Genomic DNA, 12,430 nt, shown 5'->3' with positions numbered 1-12,430 from the left:
TAGGAAAGTATCATTTCTAAATTTATAAATATTTTAATAATTACAAGCAGAAACTCAGTTTACAAATGGATCTACTCAATAATCACTGGACTGTGAATGAGTCCATATTATATGTTTATATTTCTCAAAAATTTCCCTTATCGAATGCATGAAAGGTTTCCTTACACATATTTCCTCAGTATTTCCATATAAAAAAAGAAAATTTTAAAGTAAAACATAGTAGTATGTGGATAATTAGATGATTTTAATAAAATGTTGAGGAAAAAACTTTTTTTAACGTTGTTATAGAACAACTACTACACTATAAGATAGAACTAAAATAAAATACAGTGTCTTAAAAGATACCCTTTCAATATTTTCAAATATATAATCCACATAAATAATGAGTCTACATATGTTCTGACGTATTTCCTGAGTATGACCAACGTAAAATTCTAAGCTTATTTCTCTGTGAAATGATGCAATCAAAGCTGAAGAGGAAGAGCATCATGCCTGCCGCTATATAAATACAGCTTTTGGCTCCCCACCCTATTTTGGCAAATGAATAGCAAATATCTACTCATCCACATTATTGCCAGGGTTATATCAACCACACGCGTTCAACATGCACGGACCCGTTCTCTTGTTCCCAATATACTCGAAGATATAAAATGCAAACTGAAGTTATGCTGATGTTCGAGAGCGCACTTTCCTGCCTAACACTTTCACAGCACAATCCTCACTCTCGGCAGCGCTGGCACTGGCACCTGTACTAACACTTGGTGGCAGGCCGTCCTGTGACTCGCAGGGTCTTTAACAGTACCCTCAGTCTCCTCTCACTGGGTGCGAGAACCACCTTCCCAAGCCCTCTAACAGTCTGAGAAACATGGACAATATTACATGAGAATAAATTGCAGAGTATCCTACAGTATTACTTGAACAAGCGACAACTTTACCTTCATCTTCTTCTCCTTCTTCTTCCTCTTCTTCCTCTTCCTCTTCACTACTTCCTGCATCTTGGTCTGTGTTTGAATCACTATCTCCTTCATCAAGTATTTCTGTGAGAGAGAGGAGGTTGAGGGAAAAAAAATTAATGGGGGCAAATGACGTCCATGTGTCTTACTCTGAGAAGATAATTCCCGGTTCAGTGAAACCCATGGTGTTAGAAGGATTTGCCAGTTATGGAGGTTAGAGTGGAGTTCAGCTTGACTGACTTTAGGATCGCCCAGGGACAGACACAGCACACTTCTAGGATGCGTCTGGCTGAGTCCCGAAGGTGTGGCCTTGGGGTCTACATCTGGCCCCTCACCCCGTCCACTCTGGCACTAGGCCCCTGCTCTGCTTCCCCACCACCCACCATCACCTCAGCAGTTCTGAGCCGCCGTACCCTTCCAGCAGTAAGTCTCCACCTTAGGCCCTCAGACTCCAAGGACTGTAAAGACACCCTAAGCAAATTAAACCTCTCTTCTTCTGTTTTGGGTGTCAGATATTGTGTCTCAGTGCAGCAAAACATACCAGCCTCCTGTCACTGACTAGCTGGTCATCAAACATTACAACCTATTTAATTAGGGAGAGTCACACGTATCATTTTTCTGTCCCCTAAAATGTGGCCATGAAAAACAAGGACGTGATGAAAAGAACAAAGGAAAAGTAGATAAAGGTTTTCCAAAGAGTAAGAGCACTGGAAAAAAAAAAAAAGAAAAAACAAAGGGAGCTAGCACTTGGAAGTGCTAATTTTATCTCATTGCAAGAAAGAAGACAATCTATTATGAAAAACTAAGGATGGATACAGGGCCAGTGGACAGAAATTTAGTATAAGAATGTACTTAGAAAGACAAAGGCAGAGTACCTGCATAATTTACCTACATTTTAGATACATAGCAGTGATATCCTTATTACTATGTATACTTATTACACTGAAAGTTACAATCAAGGCAAAGATTTTTCATATATAAAACTAAAAAGTTTAACAGTCTAAGAAGATCGGAAAGAATATCACTTTATTGGGCTATTCCTTCTTGAAATATAGCCCATATTTAGAAAGAGCTGAAAACAGTGGTTTTTATAAAAGACTACATCAAGACAGTCCTTATGTTAACAGTAAACAAAGGAGAAGAACTAAAAAAATTAGTCTTTGCCTAATTAGATTCTGTTAACCTGAAAAGAAATTTTGCAAACCTGGCCAACATTTTACTTTTGCATCACAGTTATAACCAGTAAGCTCTTAATATGAAGTTTTTGGGAGAACTCATTTTTAGGCTGAGTTGTTCATTCGCCCTTATCTAATATATAGTCTCCTTAAGCACATTTCTAACAAATGTGCCTTCAAAAATAATCTGAACTGTGTAGTTTATTATGCAACATAGTTCAGACAGATTTTAAAGTAGGAATTATTTAGTATTCAATAGTAGGAAGACAGGCACTCCTGCTGTTTTCCCAAATGCTGTAAGCCTAAAACACAAGTACACCTGGGTCACTCTAAGGTGCTAATTACTAAAGCTGTGCTCATTTCCTGCTGTGGCCATTTTTTTAAATGCCAACTCTACAACATTCTCTGAAAGAATGAAGGTCAAATGAATTGTCTAGTCATTTACATCATCCTCTTCTATTCTGTCCACTTTAGAATCTACTTATTGAAATCACTTTGGCAATGACAAGTGGATTTCATTAAATGAGTATGGCAGTGGTTTCAAAGATTGGTCTGTGAGTCCTTGGGGGATCTCTGAGCACTGTCAGGTGGTCTGTGAGGACAAAACCATTTTCCTGATAATCCCTGCGCATTATATGGCTTTTCACTGTGTTGATATCTGTGATGATTATTCAAAGCAGTGGGGGTTAAAACTAAACCAAGCACAAATTAAGACTCCAAACTGCACTAACAGGCAATGCATCCTTACCGCCACACTTGCACTTAGAAAAAGCCATTCCACTTAAAATGTCCTTGATGAACACATAAAACGTTAATTTTATTAAATCTCATTTCTTGAGACTAGGCCTTTACCTGAATCTGAGTGACAAAACAGCAAGTTCACATATGCAGTACTGTTAAGTACAGACGTGCAGGGATGACGGCGACCTTAAAGACAAGGCCTGGAGTGGCTGCCTGACTTGCATGACGAATGAGCTACTGTTAGAAATTGGTACTTAAAAAAATGAATATACAAATATATAGTTCTTAGGCATCTGGCGGACATTTTCACAAATGTAAACAAAGTGTCACCTCAAAGAAAACAGTAAATTTGCCACCATGAAAAAAATTCAAATTTTCATGAAACAATTTCAGTTTTGGAAACCTGAAACCACTCTTTTGAGCTTGGTTTTTCTGATGAGACTGGTGGTAATATTAACAAATGTGATTTCTTGATAGTGTATTACATGTTAATCTGACTCTGATAATGTTAATGTATTAACAGTTAGAAGATGTGCATAACTCAGTGAATCAGCATTTTCTAAATGACTAATTCAACATGTTACAGAACCATGCCTGGCTTTAAGAGCTACTGAAAGTGACATACCAAGGGATTTTAATCTAACAGTGTATGAAAATCCATTGTTGTTATTTTAGATTTCAAGCAAAATTAATCTTAGAAACGACTTATTGTTAAATATTGGTGTAATATCAAGAATATATTTATCTATCTGAAAAGATATAAAAGCACTGCTCCCATTTCTAACAGATATCTATATGAGGCTAGACAGTGAATTAGAATAGGCCGTTCTCATGAAATTTCTTAGTCTTATAATTATCTGCATAAAAATGTAATTTATATTAATGTAATTTATATTAATATGCACTAGTTTTACATTATTTTGACATGAGTTACTATTCTTTTAAATTTGCAGGTTTAATTTCTTAAAACAGAAAATGTCAATAGACACAACTCACATAATCAGAAGCTGTTTAGAGTTCACAATAATTTTCAAGTGTTAAGTAGAGATCTTAGGCCAAAGAATTTGAGAACTGCTGTAATAAAGTACTGTATTCCAGGTATTGGCCAACTGCCTGGACTTAAGGAAATGGATAGTGAATTTGCAAGTTTAAAAAAGAGATCCTATTAGGTGTAATAATTTCAGAAAAACCATTTGGCACCTTTTAGGGACACTATAGAAAAAGAAGTTTATAAGAAAAGAATGCAAAATAGGCTTAAGGAGTTCTTGTTTGGAAAACACAACAAAGGAATCTGGCCAGCGGCAGTGAAGTGCTACGAAGAAATTAGCATCTAGAAGAGGAACCTGCATATTGTACCACAGTTTTAGGGTACTATAGCACAGGAAATGGCAAAGACCAAGTGTGCTTCTGCTCTCTCTTCTCAGGAGCTTCCACAGCAGTGAAGACTGCTCAAGCAGCATCACAGCTCCCAGAAAATGAACTCAAAGAGCTAGTTTAAGTAGGCTGAGATAGTAACTTTAAGAAAAAAATACCAATAGTAATAATAATTATCACTGTCTGACTGCTTCTCTGGCAATATAAAGCACATATAAAACATTTTCTTTATCCTTCTAGCAACAAGTAACACTTACTCTTACATCAAACAAGTAACTTGTTCCAGGTCATTTAGTTAGTAATGTCAAGAAAAACAGAAACCAGAATTTGTCTGAAGTTATTGCTTATACAGCACTAACAACATGCACAAATAATTATTATCAATTTACCAAGTTATGAGGCAACAAATATTGTGATTAAGGCTATTAGAATATTACCTGACTTCAAGAGATAATAAAGCATATAGCCTTTACAATAAAGTATAACAAATACACTGAGTATCAAACTGGCGCAGACTGTAACTGATAAAGAAATGAAGTAAGGGTCACTGGTAATCTGAATATTTCTAAAGAGTGGGGAGACTTAAGAGTTGTATACCTTAACTAGAGGAAGAGAAGAGAGCGATGACAAAGTCACTCAGAATGAAGTAAACCACAAGTACATTCTACAAGGGAAAATAACACATAAAGCAACAGTGAAGAGAAGAGCTGCACAAGAGCAGATTTCACTGGGTCAGGACCTGCAAACTATATATCGTCCTTTCTATCGGTGTTATATAACTATCCCAATTTTTTTCTACTTATCCAAAATAAATTATTATATAAAATTTTACATACCCTTCTTAATAGCTTTGTACTTTTCTTCATTCTCCATAAAATTAGGATCCATCTTGAAAACATCTTAAAAAAATAAATGAAAAGTTGTGTTTATTTTCTGTATTTCTATCTGTTGGTGCCCCGTTTCTTACCCCTCACTCCCCAGGCTTACTAAGGACATCTTCTGGATTATAGTCATCCTCCAAAGGGAGCATATGGGTGAACTGATCGTCTTCTTCAACTAAGTCGAGTCCTTCTAGGATGACCGGGTGGTCCTTGAATCCATCCTTCCGCACAGCAAACATCACTTCAATCATATACTGAACTCTTTTGTCAATTTCAGATTCATGCAGAATGTTTCGGAGGCGTTCAAAGATAGCTAAATGCAAAAACAATAAAGTAAGCCATATAGTCCACAATTCCCTAATAAAAATATGTAGGTATAAACGAACCAAGAGTATACACTGACCATTGATGCCTCTTGGCGACACCTGTGTTAGTTTGAGGCCACATTCCTTGAGAAAACCAATAGCCACTTCAACACTGTCATCTGTTGGTCTTTCCAGGAGCAAAGTGAGCATCTCTAAGCATAAAACTTCATGTGCCTTACGAAGAATGCAGAGATATGGAAGAGAGCAAATTTTTTTTGTGTATTATCCTACTGTTGGTAATTTAAAAAATTAGTAAACCTGTTTTGCTCATATGATACAATTTTTCTATCACTTTCGTTATGTGTTGGGGCCAGGGATATAGCTCAGTGGCACAAGTGCCTGTCTGGCAAATCCAAGGTCCTGAGTTCGATTCCCGGTACCAAAAAAAAAAAGAAATCTGGATCAACACTTTCATTATGTGTCCACTAAGAATTTACAAATTATCCTAAAATCTTAACTTACTATATACTGAATATAATTATTTGAGTTACCCTCAGAAAAAATATTCTAGATACTACATAAAGGAAATGCCATGAACTCAAACTATAAATTAAAAATCATGCACTAATTATTAATGATAATTATTTCAATAATCCATAAATATGGAATAGTAATACAATTCTTTTCATACTACTCTTTTCCTGTTAATTTTATCACAAAATAACAATTTTTTGATAACAGCAACAGCTTTGAATATTCATTTTAAGTGAACACAAACTACATGGCCATGTTCAAAAATTAATATTTATATACAGTGCCAGGTACAGTGGGGAATAAATTTCTATAGAGCAGCTCTACTGTGAGAAGAAAATAAAGTAGAAGAATGTTCAAAATGCTATCCAAATGCCTTTGTAGCTCAGACACTTATTTGAGACAGAGAGGGAAGAAGTCCAAATCTCAACTCAGGATAATATCTTCTTCACACTATGCATAACATCAAAAACAGTCTGAACATCTTGTGGTCGGAGAAGGGCTGTCAAAATACCTTCATTACTAACAAGAAAATGCTGCCCTGTACCTAGTAGGGAAGAGGCAAAATGCTGTTTAACTGTTTTATGTAATACCAGAACTCTCTAATGTAAGTGTAACATCACTCACATTATGTAAACCAGAAACACCTCTGCCATTACAGGTATGTAAAATTAAATTTCCACAGGCTTGAATAGTAAGTTATCTTTGTAATATGATAAGTTAAAATCTAAAAGATCTCTAAGAATAGACATTAGAAAGAAGAATTAAAATTTTAACAAAAAAAACTCAGTATAACTTCAAAATTCTTCTCATATGCAGCTAGTACATTAAAAATGATAATATATAACATATAACTGAAAAACACCCTTGAGTATAAACAAAAAATTTTATACTTTTTCAAGATTAGACAGAAATTAAATTGAACCCAACAAAATAGCAGATGAATAGAAAATAAAAAACCTGTTATCTGCACTTAAAACACTAAAATTATTTAATTTACTATAATATATAAATATCTATTTCCAAGGCAGAGTTATTTCCTTCTTTTGGTAGAACAGTGAATAAGATTTCTTAGGTTCTCATGAATGCCAGGTATAGAGAAAGAGGTGGAAAAAGTAAAGCTATTTGCATTTTGAAAAGATTAAAATTAATTCCCTATATTTTATAAACTCACTAAAAACACAGGACTGTATCTATGTAGCTGGAAGGCTGAAGTTTTCTCCAGCTACTTATTAGGGTCTCAGGAATAGCAGGCATAGAGAGAAGAGTGAAGATAGAACCTTCACTGCTTTAGGAAAGGACTGGATTGCATCCTTTGAAAAACTCCTTTGTAGTCAAGTCACCAGGTATTGAGTTAGATCAATTTGAAGAAATACCTAAAATTATTGTGACTGCTCTATTTAAAAATAATAGATGCATTTATTAAAATATTAGCAGTACTTGCCAAGTACTATAAATCAAAACAAAAACAGATGTATCACTCAAGCGGCATCAAGCCCATGGCCTAATGCCAATGAACAGGAATACATTTGGATGTTAATTTCTTACCACATTTTGGTTAATAAGATGTGCCACAAATTTTGAAGCAGTCAGACAAAGTTGCTGAAAAATGAAAGTAAGCACAAAGTTAATCCACATACTAAAACCAATTTTCATTTTTCTACAGAATCTACTAAGACACTCTTAAAACAGTAACACACGAAGATAATTTTAATGAAAGTAATGTGAAATAGTGCCAATACTATGTAACCGTTGGTCTACAGTAATAGCTATCAGGCTCAGCACTCAGTAGTGGCCAGAGCATATGCAACAGAACAACAAAAATTACTGTGAAGTACAGTATTTAATAAGCATTCCTACACAGAAATCTGCATTGCTTACTTTTGTCGACACTGGTTTGCTGGTCTACCCCTATGTCACAGTCTACTTACTAAGCCATTCATATATACCTTATCATTTCTTCGATAGCCTTTTCGAAAATTAAGAATTAACCTCTTGAGGATTAATTCTCCAATTTGTGGAAATTTTGAGTTGATAATTGCCACCAATGCTGCATAAACATGCGTGAAGATTGGAGACGCACTCTGTGCTTGTAAAACAGATCTGGACAGCAGTCCTCTGTTTAAAAAGAATAAAAAGGAGCAAAAAACAACTTAACTAGGAGAAGATATTTAAAATCCAGTAACATTATTCCTTGTAAACAATCATAATAGCTAAGTAAGGACTAAAGTTTTACTACTCTATGTAGGAAATGAGTTTATCTACTAATAAATAAAAATGCTTTTGAGAAAACAAAATTTGATTTTGTGCATTTGTACAACAGAATGAGATTTCACAACAATTTTTTTTTTTTTTTTTTTTTTTTTTTTTTTTTTTTGGTTTTTCTCCGGTACCGGGAACCGAACTCACGACCTTGTGCTTGCCGGGCAGGCGCTTTGCCGCTGAGCTAAATCCCCAGCCCCTCACAACAATTTTCTTACTAAGATTTTCTCTTTCCAAATAATTCCTTTGATCCCAATCCTACTGCTATACCTAATCCTGAATTTCAGGATTTTAAAAAGTTCACAAAAATAATACTCAACACTTTCAAAAAAGTGAAGCTAAAGTACCAAATCCAGAAAACACAAAGTTTCAACTGTAGGTCTATCACTAATATAAAAATAATTTTGTGATTAAAAACAAATTTTCGCTGTTTTCATCCCTAAGTTTAATTTTAGAGTAGTAAAAAAGGTCTGGAATACTCCTATAGAAATAAGCATAAGATAATCACTGCAAAATTTAAATAATGACAGGAAAATAAAAGACACCTACTCAACACTTCAAATTGGTCACATTTTTATATGCATATTGATGAGAAAAGGGAGATACAAGATGAAGTAACTCAAGTTATTTTTTGAAATATAATGACAAATAATTATTGGATTGTGAAAAGGTAGGGAAAATCTTACGAACTAGGTTTAGGTATGAGAATGAAAGTGAACCTAGCCTATAAATTATGAGACTGTAAATAATCCTTCAAACGCTCTAACTCTGTTATTTTCTGTCTAACATGGGGAGGGCTCTGCCTGTCTTTGAGGACAGTGGACATCTTCTCTTGATCAACTTTTCATATCTGTACAATATGCTATACTTAATTTATCACCTCAGGTTTTCATTTTTGCTTTTTCTAAGATGATAAATCAGGGTAATGTGACATGACAATGGAAAATAGCCCCCAGATTTTGAAGTACTAGATATAGGATGTTTTCTGTTTTTTAAATTAAAAAAAAACAACAACAACGGCATAAAACCTAATAGAAAACGGTAAGTGATGACCTTTTGCTTCCTTTTCACTGCTCATCTTTCCTATTCCCCTTCTCACTGTCATTAGAAATTAAAACAGAATAAAGACTACAATGACAAGCCTGTAGCTAACATTGTACTTAATGGTAAAAAGCTTAAAACTTTTCCTCGAAGATCAGGAGCAAGACAAGGATGCCCACACTCATGACTTCTGCTCAGTACTGTACCAGAAGCCCTAGCCAGAGAAATTCCACAAGAGAAACAAAAGCAATACAAATCTGAAAAGGAGTTCCAATGTCACTGTGTGCAGACATGATTTTACCTGCAGAAAACCCTAAAAACCCATGAAAAAGCCTTGGAACTGATAATGAGTTCAGGAAAGTGGCAGGATACGAAAATTTGTAGCTTTTGTTTCTAGAAGCTAACAACAAACTATCCAAAAAAGAAATAAAAATATTCCCCTTTATAACAGCACCCCAACAACAACAAAAGCTTAGCATTAAATTTAACTAATGAGGTGAGAGGTGTATAATGAAACCATACTTAAATAAATGGAAAGTTAGCCTATGCTCATGGATTGAAATAATAAATCTTGTGAAAATGTCCATACTACCCAAAGCAGCCTATAAATTCAATGCAATGGCTATCAAAATTTTAATTTTTCACAAAAATAGAAAAAAATTCTAAAATTCATATAAGCAGAAAAGATTCCATAGAGTCAAATCTTTAGCAAAAAGACTGTATATTCTACCAGACTTTATAATCTAGAACAAAACTGTAATAATCAAAACAAAATGGCACACGCTAAAACAGACACAGAGACTAACAGAGAACAGAACAGAAAGCTATAAATCTATGAATTTACAGCCACTAGATTTTTGACAAAGGTGTTGAAACACATAATAGGGAAAAGACAGTCTGGTCCATAGATCATGACAGAAAATCTAGATTCTCAATGCAGGAATAAAAACAGATCCTAATTTTATACCATATATAAAAACCAACTCAAGATGGATTAAAGACTTAAGTATACCAAAAACTGTAAAACTGCTAGGGGTAAAGCTCCATGATAATGGTTTGGGTAATGACTTTTTGGATACAACCCTAAACACACAAGAAAGAGAAGCAAAAATAGACAAATGGGATCAGATCACTTGAAAACTTCTATACAGCAAAGGAAACAACCAATGGAATCAAGAGATGGCTGAGAGAATGAAAACAAAACATACATCTGGCAAGGGGATTATATCCAAAATATATAAGGAACTCAAAGAAGTGACAGTATAACTCAATTTAATAAATGGGCAAAAGACCTAAATGACATTTCTCAAGAGAGGACATTACCTAGGATCAAACGTTAAATGAAAAAATGCTCAACATCATCGATCATCGGGAAATGTAAATTAAGACCACAGTAAGGTATCATCTTGCATCTACTGGAACGGCTGTTGTAAAAGGGCATATAGTATGGCCAAGGATAACGAGAAAAGGGAACCTTGATATAGCATAAACAGGAATATACATTAGTCCAGCCAGTATGGAAAACAGTGTGTTCTCCCAAACAAGTAAACTAGAACTCTCATGATTCAGCAATACCACCACTGCGTGTATATCCAAAGGATAAGAAAATATTATGTGAAACATGTATCATTTGTTGCAGTGTTATTCACAATAGCCAACGGAATAACCTTAGTGTCCACTGAGAAATGAATAAAGAAAATGTTGTATAAATATACATATAGAAAAATGGAATTATTCAGCCTTAAGAAGAAAATCCTGTCAGTTCTTACAGTATGAATGCATCAAGAGAATACTTTATTAAGATACGTAAGCCAAAAGCAGAAAAACAAGTATCTTTTTACAGCCCTAATGTGTGGCACCTAAGAAAGTTGAAGTTACAGAAAAAACAATAAAATGGAAGTGTACCAGAGGCTGGAGAGGAGGATCAAGGAGATGGTGCTCATCAGGAGGAGGAACAAGCTCAAGAGATCTACTGTGCACCACGGTGACTGTAGTTCAGTGGTGGTACATCGATGGCACATGGGTTACTATGTTTTTCTTTTAAGACAAACATGTTGCTGTAGAGTTGTTTTTCCTAAACTGAAACCTCAGTATTAGGGTTGAACTGCAGTGCTGGCACTCTGCAATAAGTAAGTGGGTTTTGGCTTGCAGTCTGGCACTCAGTCTCTAAAAGGTTCGCCATCACTGCTATAGTTAATAACACCACATTATGTGAAAAGGGCTAAAGCTCTCATAACAATAATAAATATGCATGTGAGGTAATAAAATAAACAGTGTGACTTAGCCATTCTACAATGTGTACATATATCAAAAGATCCCGTTGTACATCACAAAAATATAATTTTTACCTGTACAATTTACACTGATGTAAATTTCAAGACATTAAACTGGTTTGAGGTAGTATATTTTAATATTCATTACTCCTTCTGGATTGAAATTATTGGAGGTATTCAGTAAACAAATGTCTGTGCAAAATCATGTGACATCCAAGCTTCTCAGCAAAACTTCCACAAAATCTTTAGCAGTGAGTAGTTATTTCCCTTTAACATGAATCAATTACTGCTCATGTAGATGTTTCTTTGAAAAATTACTATCAAATGCAATAAATTCCTATGAAATACAATAAAAATGGCTAATACTTGCCTTCCTCTGACTATATTTTCTTGAAGAAGCTCTTGGATAATAATACTTATATTGGAAATGTTGACTTTGTTGATAAGACCATTGATTGACTTCTTTAGGGCCTCCCAGCTCATCCTCTGGTATGCTAAGCTAAAAAAGAATGGATATCAATAAAAATTAAAACTGTCATTAATTATAATGCAAGGCTTTAAGAACATAAACACTATTTAGTATTCTTTTTAAGATTTTCACAAATGATTCCAAAGTATTATAAAATATATGAAGACTATAGGAATAAACAGATTACATTAAACCACATTTGATTTACTATATATATAATACTGACATACACATCCACTACCCTTTAATGTCACGGTAAGATTATATAAGAATATGGAAGGATGCTTTGTTTTTTATGTCCATGTACAACGTGACATAAAACACTTTATAGAGAGATTCAATACACGCTCACTTTGCATTACATTTCACTTACACTTGTCTTTAATGGAAGCCTTTTAAAATAAATCCAATTAAAAAATTTTTAA

At 34.4% G+C, this 12,430-nt stretch overlaps 1 protein-coding gene across 2 annotated transcripts in view; it reads right to left on the bottom strand.

The window, feature by feature from the left end:
• Positions 1-12,430, bottom strand: part of Cwc22 (CWC22 spliceosome-associated protein) — a 55,331-nt gene that overhangs the window by 18,363 nt on the left and 24,538 nt on the right. For both annotated transcript variants that reach the window (XM_005373357.2, XM_013512563.1), the window contains exons 6-12: positions 11,907-12,035; positions 7,910-8,078; positions 7,509-7,562; positions 5,528-5,663; positions 5,231-5,437; positions 5,080-5,142; positions 936-1,037 (exon numbers count right to left, since the gene is read on the bottom strand). In XM_005373357.2, coding sequence (XP_005373414.1) covers positions 936-1,037; positions 5,080-5,142; positions 5,231-5,437; positions 5,528-5,663; positions 7,509-7,562; positions 7,910-8,078; positions 11,907-12,035 — 860 coding nt within the window. The remainder of the gene's footprint in view (positions 1-935; positions 1,038-5,079; positions 5,143-5,230; positions 5,438-5,527; positions 5,664-7,508; positions 7,563-7,909; positions 8,079-11,906; positions 12,036-12,430) is intronic.

This window comes from Chinchilla lanigera, unplaced genomic scaffold (assembly GCF_000276665.1).
Source record: "Chinchilla lanigera isolate Chin_1 unplaced genomic scaffold, ChiLan1.0 scaffold00002, whole genome shotgun sequence".
In the NCBI taxonomy this organism is placed as follows: Eukaryota; Metazoa; Chordata; class Mammalia; order Rodentia; family Chinchillidae; genus Chinchilla; species Chinchilla lanigera.
The sequence above is the reverse complement of the archived record's forward strand: the minus strand, read 5'-3'. Positions and strand labels throughout refer to the sequence as shown.